The sequence below is a fragment of the Pseudomyrmex gracilis genome, unplaced genomic scaffold, assembly GCF_002006095.1.
Source record: "Pseudomyrmex gracilis isolate BER0280 unplaced genomic scaffold, ASM200609v1 scaffold_210, whole genome shotgun sequence".
NCBI lineage: Eukaryota > Metazoa > Arthropoda > Insecta > Hymenoptera > Formicidae > Pseudomyrmex > Pseudomyrmex gracilis.
The window spans coordinates 109,823-128,419 of NW_018020794.1; the positions used below are offsets into that span (position 1 = coordinate 109,823).

Genomic DNA, 18,597 nt, shown 5'->3' on the forward strand with positions numbered 1-18,597 from the left:
TATATCACATATAAATCTATAAAATGTATATTTAACGTATCATCATCCATCATCATCAGCATCATCATCCATCATTATCATCATTATCATCATCATTATTATCATCTTTTTGCCGAGCAGCGTGGTTTCTTTACCTTTTTCCGCACCTGTATACGGTCGCCATATACGAGCACCACTCTGTCCCTGCCCTCGTTCGAGGTTAGTTGATAGGACAAGCTCTATAATTTTCGACCGATCGATTCGATCGTTAATGTGGCGTCGATCGCGGTTATTTCACCGCCGTAAATATTATGTGTTATTGTGTTTTCATGTTTGTCCAAGTGTTCGGTCGTGAACCAATCGTCATCACCGACGGTGAGTTTTGTCCAGCAAGTTTCCACGGAGCCGACACGACGATGAAGCAGAGGCGAAGGATGATGAGGTGGCCGGCAACCAAACAGCAGGCCCGCGACGGGTTCCGATCGGGCCGCGCCATTGAACGTCGTCGTGTTGCCAATCATCATCGTCACAGGAGTTGAAGAGATGGCACGGAAATGATGAAATAGAAGAATTGGATTGATTGATTTTGTAGATTTCGCGCGGTTGTGTGTGTCTTTGCTTTGTGTTATTTTTTTTTTTTTATTGTGAGTTTTTATTTTGGTAATGGTGATTTTTTTTTCTTAGATCGCGAACGGCCGGCGAGTCAATAATACACGTATTACTGTTCTGCTCTACGTGTGAATATATATCTCCTTACTCTCTCTCTCTCTCTCTCGCTCTCGCTCTTTTTTATTCAGTCATTCGCTCAATTACTCGTATACACATCTGTTGGTTTCTTTCTTTCTATTATTATTCTCTTTGTCAAATACGTGTGTTTTATACATAACATACACATATACATTTTTTTATCTTCGCTCTGGCTTACTCTAGCGCTTACTCCGCTTTACGTCGACGTGAGCGTGTCTCAGCTCCTGTGTCTTCGCAAAGCTATGAATTGTTTTTTTTCTAGTCGTTTATACTTATTTTTTGTTTCTATTGACACGTTTGATGCATCTCTCTGATTTCTACACATCAACCGGTTTTCTTTTTTTCGAATCGTCATGCAACACTTTATGCATACTCGTCGTGTATGCTTGCTTTACTATCTCCGTGCCTTTTTTAGATTCGTTCTCAGCTCGATTCGATTTGGCTTTTTGTTTGTTTGTTTTGTGTTTAGAGTGTGTTGTTTTAACAGCGCGCGAGGGGATTTTTTTCAGAATGAGGCCTCGACGAGGTAAGTGCCGTCCATGGCGACCCCCGTCTGCCCGCCTTGGGCACCGGACGTTTGGGCCCTTGTAGCCGGGATGTACTGACTGTACGGCTGCTGAAAAATCCACAACCACAAACACACACTACATTGTTGCACGCTACGTACGCCTAAGCTAATGCTGTTTCTACACGGGTCTTCCTCTAAAACCTCTATCTACTGCCGCGATCTATTCGCGATTTTCTATGTGCGTGTGTGGATGGGTGTGGAAAATTGAAGCATTAAACAGAGACGTTTTCTTCTTTTTACTACCGTATGTCATATGTTTTTTTCTACCTGTTCCTGCCTACAAAGCTATGTACTACCCGCTACTTTGCTGCACTGTAAATCTTTCATACGAACAATTTTTATCTGACCTTTGATCGAAAAAGCCGTTTCTTATTTTTTTGAAATGATTCCTCGCTTTCAATCAATTTTTATGATACGAGACGTGTTTCCAAGATTATTTATTGTTCTAGTCACTTCTCAAGTATCATACACTTTCTGTGTGTCTTTTAAACAGCAGCAAATACCGCAGATGTTTCATCGAAAGAAAGCTTGTTTACAATGAGAGAATTTTTCTTCTTGTAATTTTACATTTAAGATTTGTTTATTAGAAAAGTTTTTTTACTTTTGTACTTCTTGTTTCAGTCGAGTATGTGGAGAATATGGGTTTATAAGATGTATGATTCTCTACATTCATCGCAGTTTTATCGCGTTCTACTGAATTATTACGTCACTGGTAAATTTATTTGCTTGGAAAAAGTAACACTTTTTTGGCTTCATATAACACAAAACATTTTTTTTTAGTCTATCAACAATATATACGATGTATTTCGACTGCGTATAAAATTCTACTTCCATCGAGAGATAAACGCCATCTAATCTGTTGCACCAACGCGACAAGCTTTTCCGGCGTTTCAACTGATCCAATAGTTGGGGAAAGTGCGAATTGACGTAGTGACGTGCATGCTGCAAAAACGAATTAACTCGCGAACGCGTCACATGTGTGCGACCCATTCTGACAAATAATTCAATAATTCGAATTGTATGCGCGATTTTGCGGATTGAGAGCGAAATCGTGCGTCTTCCGCCGGTCGACAAAGCGGAAAACTAATGAGCGACATGAACAATGAGATTTTCGGTGCAATCATCTTCCATCGAATTGCTGCCGCAGTAACAAATGTCTCGAGAAAAACGAGACTATTATACGTAGTCACATACAGCACTTTTCGGTTAAATTTGGTTAATTAAACAACTCTTCATTTTTCTTCGAATAGCTTTTCCCCGAATGACTCTTTGTTCCCGTTATTCCAATTATTACAAAAAAAATTAGTCATAAGAGTTGATATTTGTATGGCTTTGTTTTGTAACAATTCCTAAAAGAGTTATTTGATCTTGTTTTCAGAGTCATTTGCAGATCGAATGTGTCATTCGTATCGAGTAGACGAGAGAATTTACAACCTTTGCCAGAAAAGAACAATGTGATATATATTCTCTAAATGACACGCTCCAGTTTGACTTTTCGCATTTTTCCGGGAAGTGCTGCATTTTTCCTAGATACTCTATCGACTGAATTTTATAGCACACTTTGTAGTAATAAAACAAAGATTAAATGTATCTATATATACACTATGTATATATATACAGGGTGTCCCAAAAATTTTGACCAAGCCGAAGTATGAAGGTAGATTGCGTCAGTTAGAACACAAAAGTTACATATCATTTTGCAAAATTCGCAATAGTTATTGAGTAATTGATAAATGTGACCCAATGAGCGCGCGGGAAGAGATAATCCAAACTCTATAGACGGTTATCAGCTGTAATGAAAGATGACTTACTTCATTCAATGTCCTAGCAACGAGAGACAGGGTAAACAATCAAGCGAGATAGCTTCTCGCGATCAGCTGATATTCGGCGGTACGGAAAAAGCAGCTGAAAAGGATACTTTCCGCGAGGAAATAAGAAAATAATAGCGCTTTCATTTCTTTCTGTTACGAAAAAAATATTACTGTTAATTAGACGAGTAGATATCTGCCTTATTTTTCTGTATTGCACGCTTTTTTGTATTGTTTGCCGCTGTTCGCTGCGTTACACCGCCGTAAGAATCACATGATCGCGAGCAAACACCCTTCTTATCTCTTTGCTACTTTTTTTGTATCGCTTAATAGCTGATTGCAAGAAGCTGTTACACGCCACACGTCACACGTCGCGCTTGCTTATTTACTCCGTCTTTCGTTGCTAGGATATTGCATGAAGTAAGCCATCTTTCTTTACAGCTGATAAGCGTATACGCCTACAGAGTCCGGATTATCTCTTCCCGCGCGATCATTGGATCACATTTATTAATTAACTACTTAATAACTATTTTGCGAATTTTGCAAAATGATATATAACTTTTTTGTTCAGATTGACGTAATCTACCTTCACACTTCGACTTAGTCAACAATTTTGGGACACCCTGTATATATACATATATGTATATGTATATGTATAATCATCTACGCGCGCGCATAAATTACATATTGTTCATTTATATAAGTTCTGAAGATAAGTGAGCGTTTCGAACATTATTCCCTGAGCTGCCAAAGACGAAAGTACAAAACATTAAGTAATCTTTAACAAAAACATAAAACAAAATTAGAAATAAATTATTTGTATACACGTAATTCTTATCTTACAGGAAGTAATACCTTCTATGTTTACAATTGTCGATATGTTTACAATTTACAAAAATTACAACATATAAGATATTAAATTTACACACACACATATATGTATGTATGTATGAATTATGTATGTATCATGTATGTATATATGTACATAATTATGCATATATAAATTGGTCCTTTGTGTCTCATATAAACGTGGCTTGAATGAAATCTCGCTTTCTGTCGTGTAAAATAATTTAAGAAAGTTTCCCATAGTACATCACATTTAAAAAATAGCTATTCGCAGTCAAGAAATAGTCTGTACACAATGCGCTTTTTTCACAACGTCACAATAACGTAGCTTTAAAAATCAAATCCAACGTAAAAAAAAAAAAAAAAAACATAAGTTAGAGAAAAAAGTTCACGCCTATAGAAAAAAAACACGGTGGAAACAAACAATTACACTGATAAAAAAGCTAGTCAAAACATTGACTGCAAAAAAAAGACGATATACCTTTATTCCGCTTGAATTTAGTCTTCAAAAAAACAGACAGTTTTTGTGTCTTGTGTGGTTTGAACGTTATTTCTTTTTTGATCCGTTTTTCATGCCAATTGCATCGGTAAAAATTCTCGTGATGTTATTCCTCTTTTTGCGATAATCAAGAGATTGTAGCGCGATATTATTCCGACGACGTTTACAGCCGATTGTAATGCCGGTATCTGTTGAACGTCAATTAATCAATGCAAGTTGACAGCGAAATCGTAACTCGGGCGTAAACGCGGCGAGGAATCTTTGCGTGTTCTTAAGAAAACTTAGAAAAGCGCAGTTTCACGATATTCAATTAATTACTTGGCCGGCTGTAACCGACGCGGCTCGCGATAGGATAACGAGTATATGCTTAGTATATAAACGTAACTAACTTTATCGACTGCGTATACATTAATATATACATATTTATTATCGTCTAACCTGCTCATTTACAGACAATTCTGTAATTAATAATACAGACGACATATACCGCCGTACAGATGCAGGAGTTCGTACGCAACTGTACAAAGAACTGTACAGCTTGTTGTGAAGGATGTTGGCAAAAATGTTGCACAAGATGTTTTGAAGAAGATATTGATGAAGTCCGTTTAGCCGTGTCTTCATTCTGGTATACATATATATGATTCTTAAGCAATTATTTCGTTGCAAAGTGTTCGTGTCAAAACTCGAGAGGTTACGTTCTTTAGATCTCACACTCTTTCTTGTTTTTCTTTCCTATACTTTTTTATGCGCTAAACGATGTGTCTCCGACTAGTTTAAATTCGTCATAGCGCTTTGAGCGCTTTTTTGAAAAAAAAAAAAAAATAACAACACAAAGAGAAACAAAAAATAAATGCAACTTTTTTCTTTAAAAGACATTTTCTCGAGCGCGGAGAACGCCTGCATAATAAGACATGTCTATTTAAAGCGAACGTCCTACACAGATGACGTATACTTATAACTGAATGTATACACCGTGCAATTCTTCTAGCGTCTATAACTAGTATCACTTTTAGCAAGTAATCGGAGATAGTAAATATTTGTTCAAAAATTAGTAATTAAGAGAAGCAATTAAAATTTTTAATCACAGTTCTTAATTGATTTTTCAGGAGAAAGTAAACCTGTTGAGAGAAAAAAAATATAAATGTTTTTTGAACAAGACAGAAAACTTTTTAATAAATGTCTTATCAGGACATTAATATTCATAAATATTTTTAAAGAATAATAGTATTTTAATCTTTAACAATTTACAAATGTTTATGTAATATTGTTTATTTTTTAATTTTTTGTCACACTTATACAAAGTTATCAACAATTTTGTATATCACACTGAATCATTTAACAAATAAATTAGAACAAAGTCGAATAGATATTGTTGCGAAAAACCAGTTTATTATCTTGCAATCGCACGAGACACACATACATCGGTCACACACATACATACATCCGTGACAATACTATAACACCATATAAATTCTTGATATAAGAAAGACTTTTGTTTATCTGCATGTAGTGTGTTTATTGTTTACTTCAGGAGAAATCTTCTGACGCACCTTTGTTACTTATATTTCTAAGAATTCGAAAATTGCATGAAAAAACCTTTTATTAACCGCGACAAAACTATAAAACATTAATGTTTTAAATTTATTTATATAGTCTATTAATAATGTGCCACCTTTGTTTTTTATAACTTCTAACATTCTTCGCGGAAGAGATTTGTACAGTTTTTTAATAGTTTTTTGTTTTATATTCTTCCATTTTTCTCTTCAACACACATTTTTTAACTCTTGTACACTATCAAACTGCTTTCTTTTTGAGTAAACCTCTTTGGCTAGTATCCCCCAACACAGTTTTCTATGTTTTGATGTTTAAATTGGGATATCTCCAATGAGAATGTAAGGCCGATACGAGCCGTTCACAGGATGTTGAGCGGAACTTGTGCGTGTATACATATATATGTATAAACCTGTGACAAGTTCACTTGTAAATTTTTACAAGTGAGTTTTTTGAATTGAAAATTCAATTCTTAAATTCATACGGGATGCGGGATTTGCATCTCACATATGAAAGACCCCGAATACCCCCCTAACTAATTTTTAAAATATTGCGAAAAAAACTCCTCGGCTAAGAGTCGAACCTGGAATCTCCGGCTTACCGTGCCATCGCCTTCCCTGTTAGGCCACCGAGGCACTTGGAGTTAGTCTCGCAACACTCATATATATATATCGAAGATGATCTGATATATATGTATACACGCACAAGTTCCGCTCAACATCCTGTGAACGGCTCGTATCGGTCTTACATTCTCATTGAAACTTTCACGAGCCTTTAAATATTATTTAAATTACGCTGGCTGCAAAGAAAGCGTTAGCAAATTTATCAGATCATCTTCGATATATATATGAGTGTTGCGAGACTAACTCCAAGTGCCTCGGTGGCCTAACAGGGAAGGCGATGGCACGGTAAGCCGGAGATTCCAGGTTCGACTCTTGGCCGAGGAGTTTTTTTCGCAATATTTTAAAAATTAGTTAGGGGGGTATTCGGGGTCTTTCATATGTGAGATGCAAATCCCGCATCCCGTATGAATTTAAGAATTGAATTTTCAATTCAAAAAACTCACTTGTAAAAATTTACAAGTGAACTTGTCATAGGTTTATACATATATATGTATACACGCACAAGTTCCGCTCAACATCCTGTGAACGGCTCGTACCGGCCTTACATTCTCATTGAAACTTTCACGAGCCTTTAAATATTATTTAAATTACGCTGGGATATCTCCTTTCCTGTCAAAATAAATAAGCTTGTACTGCTTTTGCAGTATGCACGACTGAGTTGTCTTGTTAGAAAATGAATTTTTGTTTCTCTATTGCCTATCCCTACTATTTCTATATATGTCTTATACTATTCATTGTTGCTGAATTTGAACTTGATATCTATTCTGCCTAATATTCTATAGCCGAAATCATTACCACCGCCACCCATTTGTAGCTTTTAAAGTGTGATTTTATCCTTTCTTACATCATGAAAATAATAGTTTAGATTGTCAGGTCCACTTAAATTAAAATATTTCTCATCAGAAAAAAGTTTTTTCCTTTTTTCACGCCAATGTAATCGTTGCTCGGCAAATTCTAATCTTGCTTCTTTATGGCGACTAGTTAGTAGTGGTTGTTTTATCATTGTACAAATCGTTTTAAGTTCTTTGAACCTTTTATTATTCTTTGCACTATTCTCACGCCAGTGTTTCTACACTAGCTTCTGTTGCAATTTGTCTTGCTGTCAATGTAGAGTGTTGGAAGCTTTTCTTAAAATGGTTCGTCTTTCTCGCGATGTTGTAGATTTTAGACGACTTCCTGGATTCTTTGTTGAATATATATGTATATATAATTCTTACTGTTTTTTAAATAATTATAAATAACGCGACCACTTCTTCCTAATGTCTTATAAATTTGTGTTATAGAACATTTTTTATTTTTTTAAGTTTTAATTATGTTAATTAATTTAGTTTATTTAATTTCTTTTCTCGTGGCTTTTTAACTGAACAAAAAGTATTGTGTATTACGCACACAATATTATTTTTAATATTGCATGATTAATAGTAATAATTTTACACAAATTTCTTTCGTCATACTATTCACGTTGCCAGTTTAACAGAGACTGTCTTATAGTTTTGTCGCGGCTAATAAAACATATTCGAGCAACGTATTTTTATATATACAACTTTGAATTTCCTAAAAATATTGTCTACGACGCTACGTTAAAGAACGTCCTTTGAAGTAAACAATAACATACTGTGTACGCAGAATGAGAATTTCCTTCTTACAACGTAGATTTGTATGGTTTTATATCTTGTAGTATTGTTGCGGAGTGTAGTTATGGACTTCTACATTTTTAGGATCGATATTTTACGTCGCGCGATTGTTTAAAACAGATAGTACCAAGATATAATAGTTATTGCTGCTTATTGTTACTATTAAAACTCAAATATGGTTAATTATCAATTTCTGTGCTGTTTTGTGCGAAACGTTTTTAATTTCGCGTGAATATAAACTCGTTTATTTACTAGATTGTCTGGAAAAAAATAAGTGGAAATCAATTTTCCTTAAGGAAAATAATTCTTTATCAAATATTAGAGTTAGATCTCTGGTTCAGTTGGAAAATATCATTTAATAATGTTTAAACAAAAGAGCGTTGCTGAACGGTTAGCAGGATGTTATGCACAATGATAATTTCTCTAATTTGGAACAGTTTTGTCAATGACACGAGACTGACAACATACATCCGTCGTCATTGCTGCTTGAAAGTGATGTCCTAACTCTAGATAGAACACTGAAGAAGACTAAAAAAAAGTCGAAACGTTTGTTCCAAATTACAAGAAATTATCATTGTGCATAACATCCTGCTAACCGTTCAGCAACGTCCATTTGTTTAAAAATAGTTCTTTTTTTATCAAGCATTTTATTGATACAAAGCGGAAATGACGAGTGTTAATTTCAATCGGACAATTTTATACACGACAAGCTTCTTCCATTAAGAAATCAGCGACGATTGAAAAAAATGCCGCGACAAAGCAGAAACGAGTATCACAGAAGAGCCAAAGTAAAATCGGACTTAACAAGTTCGCGAGCCCGTCTGTTAAGTTCTTCATCTTGTCGTTTCTTTCATCTTTGTTCTCTTTCCCCGACTGCGTGGAAAATCAACAAGAGCTTTCGTAATGAGCAGAAGGTCGGTCGATCGAAGCGTTTTGCTCTACTTGAAACGCGTGGTCCAAACGAAAGAAAGCTGACTTTATCCGGCGGATTCTGTCAGAATGAATTATTCACTATGACGCGCAATATGTTCAAGATCTTCTGATCACGAGCGATTAAAACGATGATGCGCGATAATTCATCTTGTTAACGAATTTTATATCAGGTTGCCTTAAATCATCGTTAACGTCGCTTTAAACTGCTGTTCTGCGAATTTTTTCTCACACACACACATTTATACACTTCGTTCTATCACCTTCATTTCGTAAACTATACTTTCTTAAATATACTTTGCATTTTATACGTTTATTAACGTAAGATATATCATGAAACAAATCAATTTAATTTAACGTTGTACAGTTTTGTAGTCTATTTAATATTATCACGTATACATACATAAAATTAAAAGTTAAATCCTCCGAATTTGTCCATTTATATCACGTTTACATTACGTGTTGTTTTTTGTTAAATTGTGCATACTCGATAGACCTGACCCTCAAAAAACCAATAAATCAAAAGTACATCGTTATGCGTTGAAATGAGAGATTACTTAATTGGATCACAGATTGTTGCGCTCACGTCACTAAAAGCAATTTCTTGAATATTGAAAGCAGGCGTCGCGGTATTAAATTGTTTGTGTGCCTAACATCACTGCGATTAAAACGAAATTGTCGATCGGATGTACGTGAAGCATAACTGACACGTTGCGCGTTTTCGATGCATGTGTTCGCTCGCCATGTAGACGATGGTCACGTGCAGCTTATACAACCGATCGATCATCGTTTTGTAACGCGGGTATGCCACTTACCATGCAATGTGTATGAACCGCACAGGCCAAGTATTATACACAGATATGCAAATTGCACGCGACTTGTATGCAGTCGCGATTGCGAACTGTGTAAATAATCTCGCGATCGTATTAATTACGCCCAAATATCGAAAGCAGTAAATTTGTTTCGAATGTGTGCTCGCCGACGATTGAATTACTCGAGTTTTGTTTGAACCGTATATCATTAAATCCTGTTCGAATACGAAACGAGTAGCATAATGTTGACAAAAGTATCTCTTGTAGAGAAAGACAGAAAATAAAAAAATTAAAAAAAAACAAAATATCGCGAAGTATAAAAAATATAAAATGAACTTAAAAATTTAAAAACTTTTATGTACGTACCGATGATTTCATTATATAGAACTTCACGTGTCTCTTACATAATTGTTTTTTTCTTTTTTGAAACAAATTCCGTCTCTAATTATATAGGAGAAAGATACATCGAGGACAGCGTGATGTGTGGCATTTGACCTATAAATATATTTCTAATAAAGATTTCACCGAGAGATACTTTTGGTAAAATATGTGGAATATGTATCTTTATAAAGGATATTTTACCGTATATTTGCCGTGTATGCTATATCCAACATTGCCTTCATACAAAAATTATTATTGAGATGTTATTTGTGTTATTGATGAAAGATTAGTAATTTAATGCGAGATCATTTTCTTGTTTTACGAGGAAAGAGTGTGAGCTCCATAACGCTTGTAACAAAATATTATACACAATTAATTAAGCTTCAATTATATATATATATATATATATAAGAGAAAAAGAAGCAATTTGTCGTCCGTTCCAAGAACAAAATAATAAACTATTAAATATTTAAATTATAAAGTATGTAATTGTTTTTTTAACTTTATGTATATTAATTTTTTCTTCGCGTTTATTGATTTTAAAACGCATAATAAAACCTGCGGATTTTTATGCAACTACACTACGTATGAAAATTTACACATATGTTACTATAATAAGATTGTGTACTATAATAATTTGTTCTATTTTGCGTGTACGTTATATTGAAACATGTTATTGCTAAGGATCATAAATATAAAAACAGGATTACAAATATAAAAACTTATTCAATTTTGCATGCTTAGCTGTAATAGCATGAAGTTCGGCGAGCAAGAGACTCGCAATCGAAAAGCTTATTTCTCTTGAAATTAATAGTGAAAAGAAATATATATATGCTACAAAATATATACGCAAAAATATATTTATTACATAGTTCAGTAAAAGACTTATATGTGGTATATGTTTTATATCTTGCTAGCGATGTGAATGCTACTTTACAAAGATCTATAAAGAGTGTATAAAGAGAAACGATCGAACTCACACTTTCTCGCAAAGTGCTACACATCACGTGGCGTAGTCCTAAGGTCAGGGCTGTCATGTCAACTTGTATAGTCGATAATTGTGCAAGGATGACACGCGGTTATATGTACAGCGACTCATAAAAAAACTCGCGTAAATTCACGCAAACTTATAAAGCGACTTTCTTCCGTCACTATTTGACGGCAGTGTTTACGACAAGCGTTTCTTCATTATTTTTCTTTTTCTTGCACTGCTTTACTTGTATCCGTCGTAATTAATCACTATCGGCAATTCTTACTTCATTCCATTTCTTCACTCAATTTATAAATAACGTTGATTTATATTAAATTACTCCTTTCTCGCGCACGATACGTTGTCGCGATGTCGTTAATTGTTAACCATTCATTTATTGCATCAAACACAAGTTTTTATCGGGAAATAAATATTTTATTTCAAATATGAATATCTTTTTTACGATATTTATATATAGCGCTTTCGTGAGTATTAATGTTATAAAACTTGCAAAAGTGTTTCGTATATAGCTCGGATGTTTTATACAGTGTCCAAAGAAAAGAAAATTTTATTTACGAAGTTTTATAACAAAATATAAATATCACAATTTGTCTTGTATTTTGTAAATGCACGCGTATCGCGAATGTCATATAAAACTGTTTAGAACACAATTCGCTGCATCTTTATTAAATGTTATTCGTAAAAAACGAAATTATTGTACAAAACTGATATTAATTCTTCTCGCATGATACACGCTTCGCCGCTCTTGATATAAATATAAAAAAATACTGTGATATTTATATTTATTTACAGAACAATTGTGTGTAAGAAATGAAAAAGCTTGTTAAAAACTCTCAGTTTCTTTATTTTCTTGATTCTGTTGATTTGATTTTTCACGTCGCGCTTAGGCCGCGATGTACGTAAGAAAAATAATCGCATTAGGTGAAAGTAACAGACCGTTGTGGAATGTGACAAGTATTTTATACAACTAAAATATATAACTAAGGATCGATCGTAAACTTCGGCAGTGCATAAAACATTATCTGACAATATCTTGCGATACCTCTCTTTGATGCAAATTTTTAACGAGATATAAATCGAGTAAAGTTAAAAAACACAAATTCTTTGAAAAACACAATTTGATTTTTTTTTAACACAAATTGGAGAATTTGATGCGTAATGTTATTGAGATTAATAATAATATTTATATTCAATAACGTTTGTATACATGTTCTACAGAACACGATGATTCACGCGCCACGATGGCTGAATTTACATACCTGACACCCGCACATTCGTTCGCGATCAACCCTTAATCGTCACGAAGAATTGATTGTGTATTACGAATGAATGATGTCGTCGACACGAATCTCCGCGTAGGCAAGTAAACAAAAAAAAACAAGAGATAAATAAAGGACGTGCGACCGTATTTTCACGTAAATCAATCACGATTGCGAGGAAATCCATTATATTTATATTGGACTGGCGTGTGTCAAATCTTGAAACAAGCTTTGTGTTTGACATCAAAAGATGCCTGATCGATTACATTTATAAATTCCGTCGTGCAATATAAGAAATTCACGAATACAAAACTAAAATGCAGTATTGCAGTTAAAACGTTGTATTTAATCTCTTCAAAAGTGGTTTTTTTCTTTTATATTTAATCTTTTTGACGCACGTCAGTCGGATGATTCAACTGAGTGAAGAGACTCGATTGATATTTCATGTAATGTAAATGTTTGTATATATCTTCGCGATCGCGCTAGCTTCTACATCCTTTACCGGTGTTGCGTTATTGCTATATCGATATATACTATTTTCTCGATTGTGATGCGTTAATTAATTCGAACGCTTCTTTGTTACCGTTCTCAAAACTATATACAAAGAAAGAATTTGTTTGTTTTTAATGTTATTGTAAGATATAAAGAACCTCGAGCTTATTGATTAATTTTTTCTGTTTGAGAGGAAGAAAGAGAGAACAATTTTGAAACCTCATTTGTTTCATCATAAAAACGACGTTACGATAAGGGAAATACTCCGAAAGTGCTGCGATTCTTTCTGTGTCCATTTCAGGAGCAAAATGATTATCATATATATAATTATTACCGAGATATTATCTACGGTGATAATACGGTGATGACCGGTTCGCGATTTTCGATTCTGATTGTGATCTCGCGGCAATGTCACGTGAATCTTTGATCGAAATGTAAAATAGTTTTTTATAATTTTGTGTCTTACAATCTCTCAATAAACGTGAAATTCTTAAACTCGTTATCTCGATCATAAACTTGTCGCGATTTAATCATTTCGATCATAAACTCGATCGTAAACATATGTCGCAATTTGATATGACAAATTTAAGAGCGGGAAAGAATTTATAGTTTTTTTAAATAAAATCAAAACCGAAGAGTATAAATGTCACTCAAAAGCAGTTTAATGCGATTGCTAGAGACAGACAACTTTTATGTAAGAGCTTTATTAACAATTAACAAGATATATGATTCTCTTTAATTTCTTTTCAGTGTCTTAAATTATCATTAAAAGAATAATTGTTAAATGTCAATAAACTAAATTTGTACACATCGTGCGTTACGTCTGTCGTGTAAACCTTAATTCACTGAAAAGAATCCAAAACTGGACCTCACAATATATTTTCTCTTTTAATCATTAATAAAGTTGATTATTACTTCTCGCGTTTTCTTAAAGTTTTTGATGCTATGAATATGTATAATGATTCTCGAGTCGATTTGTATACAAATTAAAACGTGGATTCTCTTTATAAAAACTATCTTAAAAATCACCATCTTTTGGTCAAACGCAAAGCGTTATTCACAGGTAGTCTTCTGAAACTGACGTGTTCATTAAACCGAAGTACTTAACTATTTTCTGAGTGTCAGATCACGTCATCATATTTCGATCAAATGTAGAACACGCTACACCGACACGCTTGCACAGTTGTGACAGCGATGAATACTTATGTGCTTAATAAAATACGAACTATGAATAATAAAATATAGGTAAATAGATTTCTTGTCGCGTCGATCATTAGCTGTCAGATCACGAATCGGCCACACCAGGATAAAGATTTGTGAAAGTATTTTCAGTACTGCGCGCTCGCGTTAAAGTTGATTATTTCGACAGATTTTAATTGTAAAGAAGAAGGAAGGATATAGGATGTGTTCGCATGTCAAATTTACAATTATAGACACGAGAACGAGAGAGAGTGCGGGTGCGAGCTCGGGGCAGGATTCGATGCGACAATACGTAGATCATACAGATCGATATATTTCACTTTTAAGCGATAAAGATCGTGTACACTTGAAATTGGAAGACATGGAACATGAGGGAATGCGAAGAGACGCTCCGCGTGAGAAACGATGGGATCGACGGTTTCTTTTGGAAGACGAATCAATCCTGCGCCAAATCCCTTGTGGATTTTAACGCAACAGCTTCTTATTTTTTAACTTTTTAACGTACACGCGTTATGCATTCGCGAGATCGAGGTACAATAAAAATATAAATGTAAAAGTCATAACATAGATAAAAGAGATAATTTAAAGTATTTTACACTTTTATGGAAGGGGGGGAGAATGTGGAGGATAGTAGCAATTTGCTCTCGCATGATATTTTTTCGATCAATGTTTGGCAAGCGTAACTTGCCTTCTCTGACCGGAATAAGAAAAATCTTTCGCTAAGCTTAAGAGAGTAATACCGACAATAAAGACCTAAACCGTTTTAAAGACCTAAATTTCTCTAGATTAATTGCACCACATAAAAAGTGCTTCTATAGAAGCAAATAAATATAAAAAACTATATAGTGTACTTTCGAAAATGGATATATAAAGCTCTTTTGAACTCTTTGTTTTATTCATAATGATAACATATAATAACCTACCTAGGTATCTGTCATCACAAAAATCGTTTTCTCGTTAATTACACATCCTAATCATAATCTGAGTGTTTCATAATATTTTTTTATGTCATATGTTTGTAGGAAATAGTCAAAGTATATACAGTTGCGGACAAAATTGAGTGGACACGTAGTGAAAATGGTTATAAATGAAATTTAGTCGAAATAGTACTATCGTTATATAATTAAATTCTGTATATTATATATACTTACAATACATGAAATATTTAGTGAATAACTCAAATTAATATGTACACTTTTTTACACACAAACCATATTTAACGAAAAAGTCAGAAAATTATCAAGAGACACAAATAAGTGGACAGTCGGTTATTCCGGCAAGAAACGTAAACAAATAAAGCGTAGGTATTCGTTTGTACGCGGTAGTTATAAACGTAAACAAACTATCTGTTTAGTTCAAGTCTCGGCTTTGTACAAGGCAGAACAAGTAGCAGAATGTCCGAAAGGAAAGAAATTTTATATCAAGTTCGTCATTTGATTGTTTTGGATTGTAGCAATAGATTAAGTTATCGTGATAGTAAAGAAGTACGGTATATCCAACAGTGCGGTAGAAAAAGTTTATAAAAAATATTTATTGCACAATACAGTAGAGAATTTAAGAGATCGTGGTCGCAAACGTTGTACCACTGTAAAAGAAGATCGACTAATTGTTCGACAATGTCGACAAAATCCAAACATTGTCTCGCGAAATATTCAAGAAATTTTAGGATTAAATGTGTCATCAAAAACAATAAGACGAGAGATTGCACGAGACTGGATTAAAATGCTGCAAAAGTAGACGTAAGCCACACATTAATAAAACAAATGTGAAGAAACGTTTAGCGTTTGCTAAAAAATATGTCACCATGCCACTGTCATTCTGGAAAACAATGGTGTGGAGTGATAAAAGTAAATTCGAGTTGTGGTGATTAAAAAAGAAGCAACAAGTGTGGAGAAAGAAAAATGAAGCGTACAAGAAGCCGTTTATAAACCAACGGTTAAATTATAAGCCAACAGTTAAATTTGGTGGAGAGTCGTTGATGGTATGGGGATGTTTTTCATGGAATAGAGTTGGCACTTTAGTGCCAATTGATGGAATAATGAATGCCAACAAATACATTGACATAATAAACAAAAATTTAGAGGAAACCGTTTTAAAAATAGATCTTGACAAAAAATTTGTTTTGATTCAAGATAATGGCTCAAAACACAGAACGAAAAAAACACAAAAATTTTTCGAAGACGCAAACATTAAATTGCTTGAATGGCCAGCACAGAGTCCAGATCTTAATCTTATAGAAAATTTATGGAGTGAATTAGATGTAAAAGTACCATTGAAAAAACGGAATAACACGATTGACTGTTTTAAAGCTTTACAGTCAGCATTTGAAAATATCAGCAAGGATTATATTGAAAACTTAATAAATAATTTTCCACGACGTTTGGAAGCAGTTCAAGCAAAAGGCGGACATACTAAATATTAATTTTATTTTGTTATGTGTCCACTTATTTGTGTCTCTTGCAACAATTTGCTGACTTTTTCGTTAAATATGATTTGTGTGTAAAAAAGTGTACATATTAATTTGAGTTATTCACTAAATATTCTATGTACTATAAGGATATATAATATACAGAATTTAAATATATAACGGTAGTACTATTTCGACTAAATCTCATTTATAACAATTTCCACTACGTGTCCACTCAATTTTGTAACTGTATGTAAAAAACAGTTCTACAGTATGAAAATATAGTTAGGTTAGGTTATAGTAGGAAACTATACATAAAAAAATGTATGCTCATGTTCCACTCTAAAAGAATTTCTTAGAAATCTTAGCAAACTTTATGTGCTTTTGAAGAAGTATTTTTCATTTGATGTAGTAAATACAGAGAAAAATTTGGATTCTTCAAAATGTCGGTTTACAGGTTTCTAGCGTCGGTATCTAGTACTCTTCCTCTTAACCAGGACGCCAAAAGGATATAACGCACATATAACATAAATAGCAATATTTTAAATTATGAAGAGAAAGGATTCGTGTCGCTGATTTGTGATATGATTGAGAGAGCGATCCTACATTCTAAGTCGGTAGAAGGCAAAGACATTCTACAGGACTCGAATCCTCTGTGAATTCTGTATGAGATAAGAGAAGCAGAAGTTTTACTTTGCTAAACCTCTACGACATATTTAGTATTTTTAACGGAAGACAATTTTTCTATCAAGAGTCATTTTTTTTGCCAACTTGCAATACAATTAAAAAGTAGAGCTGCGGCTTAAATTCGAATAACAGTGTGATTTGGATATCCGGATATAATATATATGTACGAATAAACTTCAATCAACGGACAGTATTCAAATATCCGGATACTTCGTGCAGCCAATAGTACGAATAGTACTATTCGAGTTATTCGAATATTCGTATTATCCGGATATTTCGATATACTCAGTAGCGTATAAACTAGCTTGGGATCTTTCAGTACTCGGAGGCAGAAATGTGATCACAAAATTAAAAAAGTCTATTACAAATACAAAAATAATGATATTTATTGTTCAAGAATTTATACTTGTCATCTACGAGTAAGTTCACTCTAATTCTGATATTATATTATAAAAGATAAAGAAATAACTCTACTTTTTCTTCGTACATATTAACTTATAAATCTAAATGCATAAATATTTAAAAGTTTCATAAAATCGTACATAGAATTGTGCACTTCTATACACATAACTATACTGTATATGAATATGAAATTGTATGTAGGTACATATGTGAGTAAATATAAAATCGTGTGTATATTTATTAATTACTATCANTTTAAAACAACTTGATCAATAACAGTTTGATTATAGCTGAGAGATATGCAATTGTCGTTCTTTATTTCTTACGTACAACTTTTGATTATTTTACGGTTTTACCTTCATTGAACAAAATTTTCACATTTACAAATTGTTAGTAAATACAGGAAAAAGAGGCCGATACAAGCAAAAAACTAGATGTTTGTGTTTGAAAAAGTTAATTTAAATATTTACGTCAAATTTTTTATTCAATTTTCAGATCTTTTTCAGTGACAATTTAAATGTATAATTATAAATAAATATACAAAATTTAACTGACCTTACGTAAAGTTAACATAACTTGGACAATTTATTAAATGCTTTCAATAATTATAATAATAGGTTAAAATATTTACTATTGAGACATATAATAACTCTGTGAAATGTTTAGATGCAAAACTAATTATTAACAACAATAAAGAAATTATATGTATTATACACAGTTTGTCCGGAAAGTTCCCGGACTGATTTTTTCTAGCGCGGGTAAGCGGCGCTATCGAGCGGTC

The 18,597-nt window shown here is 33.4% G+C and overlaps 1 protein-coding gene across 13 annotated transcripts in view; it reads right to left on the minus strand.

Moving 5' to 3' along the window:
* Positions 1-18,597, minus strand: part of LOC109858523 (potassium voltage-gated channel protein Shal-like) — a 171,955-nt gene that overhangs the window by 16,536 nt on the left and 136,822 nt on the right. For 7 of the 13 annotated variants that reach the window (XR_002250628.1, XR_002250625.1, XR_002250624.1 and 4 more), the window contains exon 4: positions 135-218. The exons of 5 other annotated variants lie outside the window; for them this stretch is intronic. Coding sequence is in view for 3 of the 8 variants with exons in the window: in XM_020435864.1 (XP_020291453.1) it covers positions 135-218 (84 nt within the window). In the remaining 5 variants the exon portion in view is untranslated. Of the gene's footprint in view, positions 1-134; positions 1,343-18,597 lie in introns of those variants that run through there. One more of the 13 variants, XM_020435866.1, reaches the window with a different exon arrangement.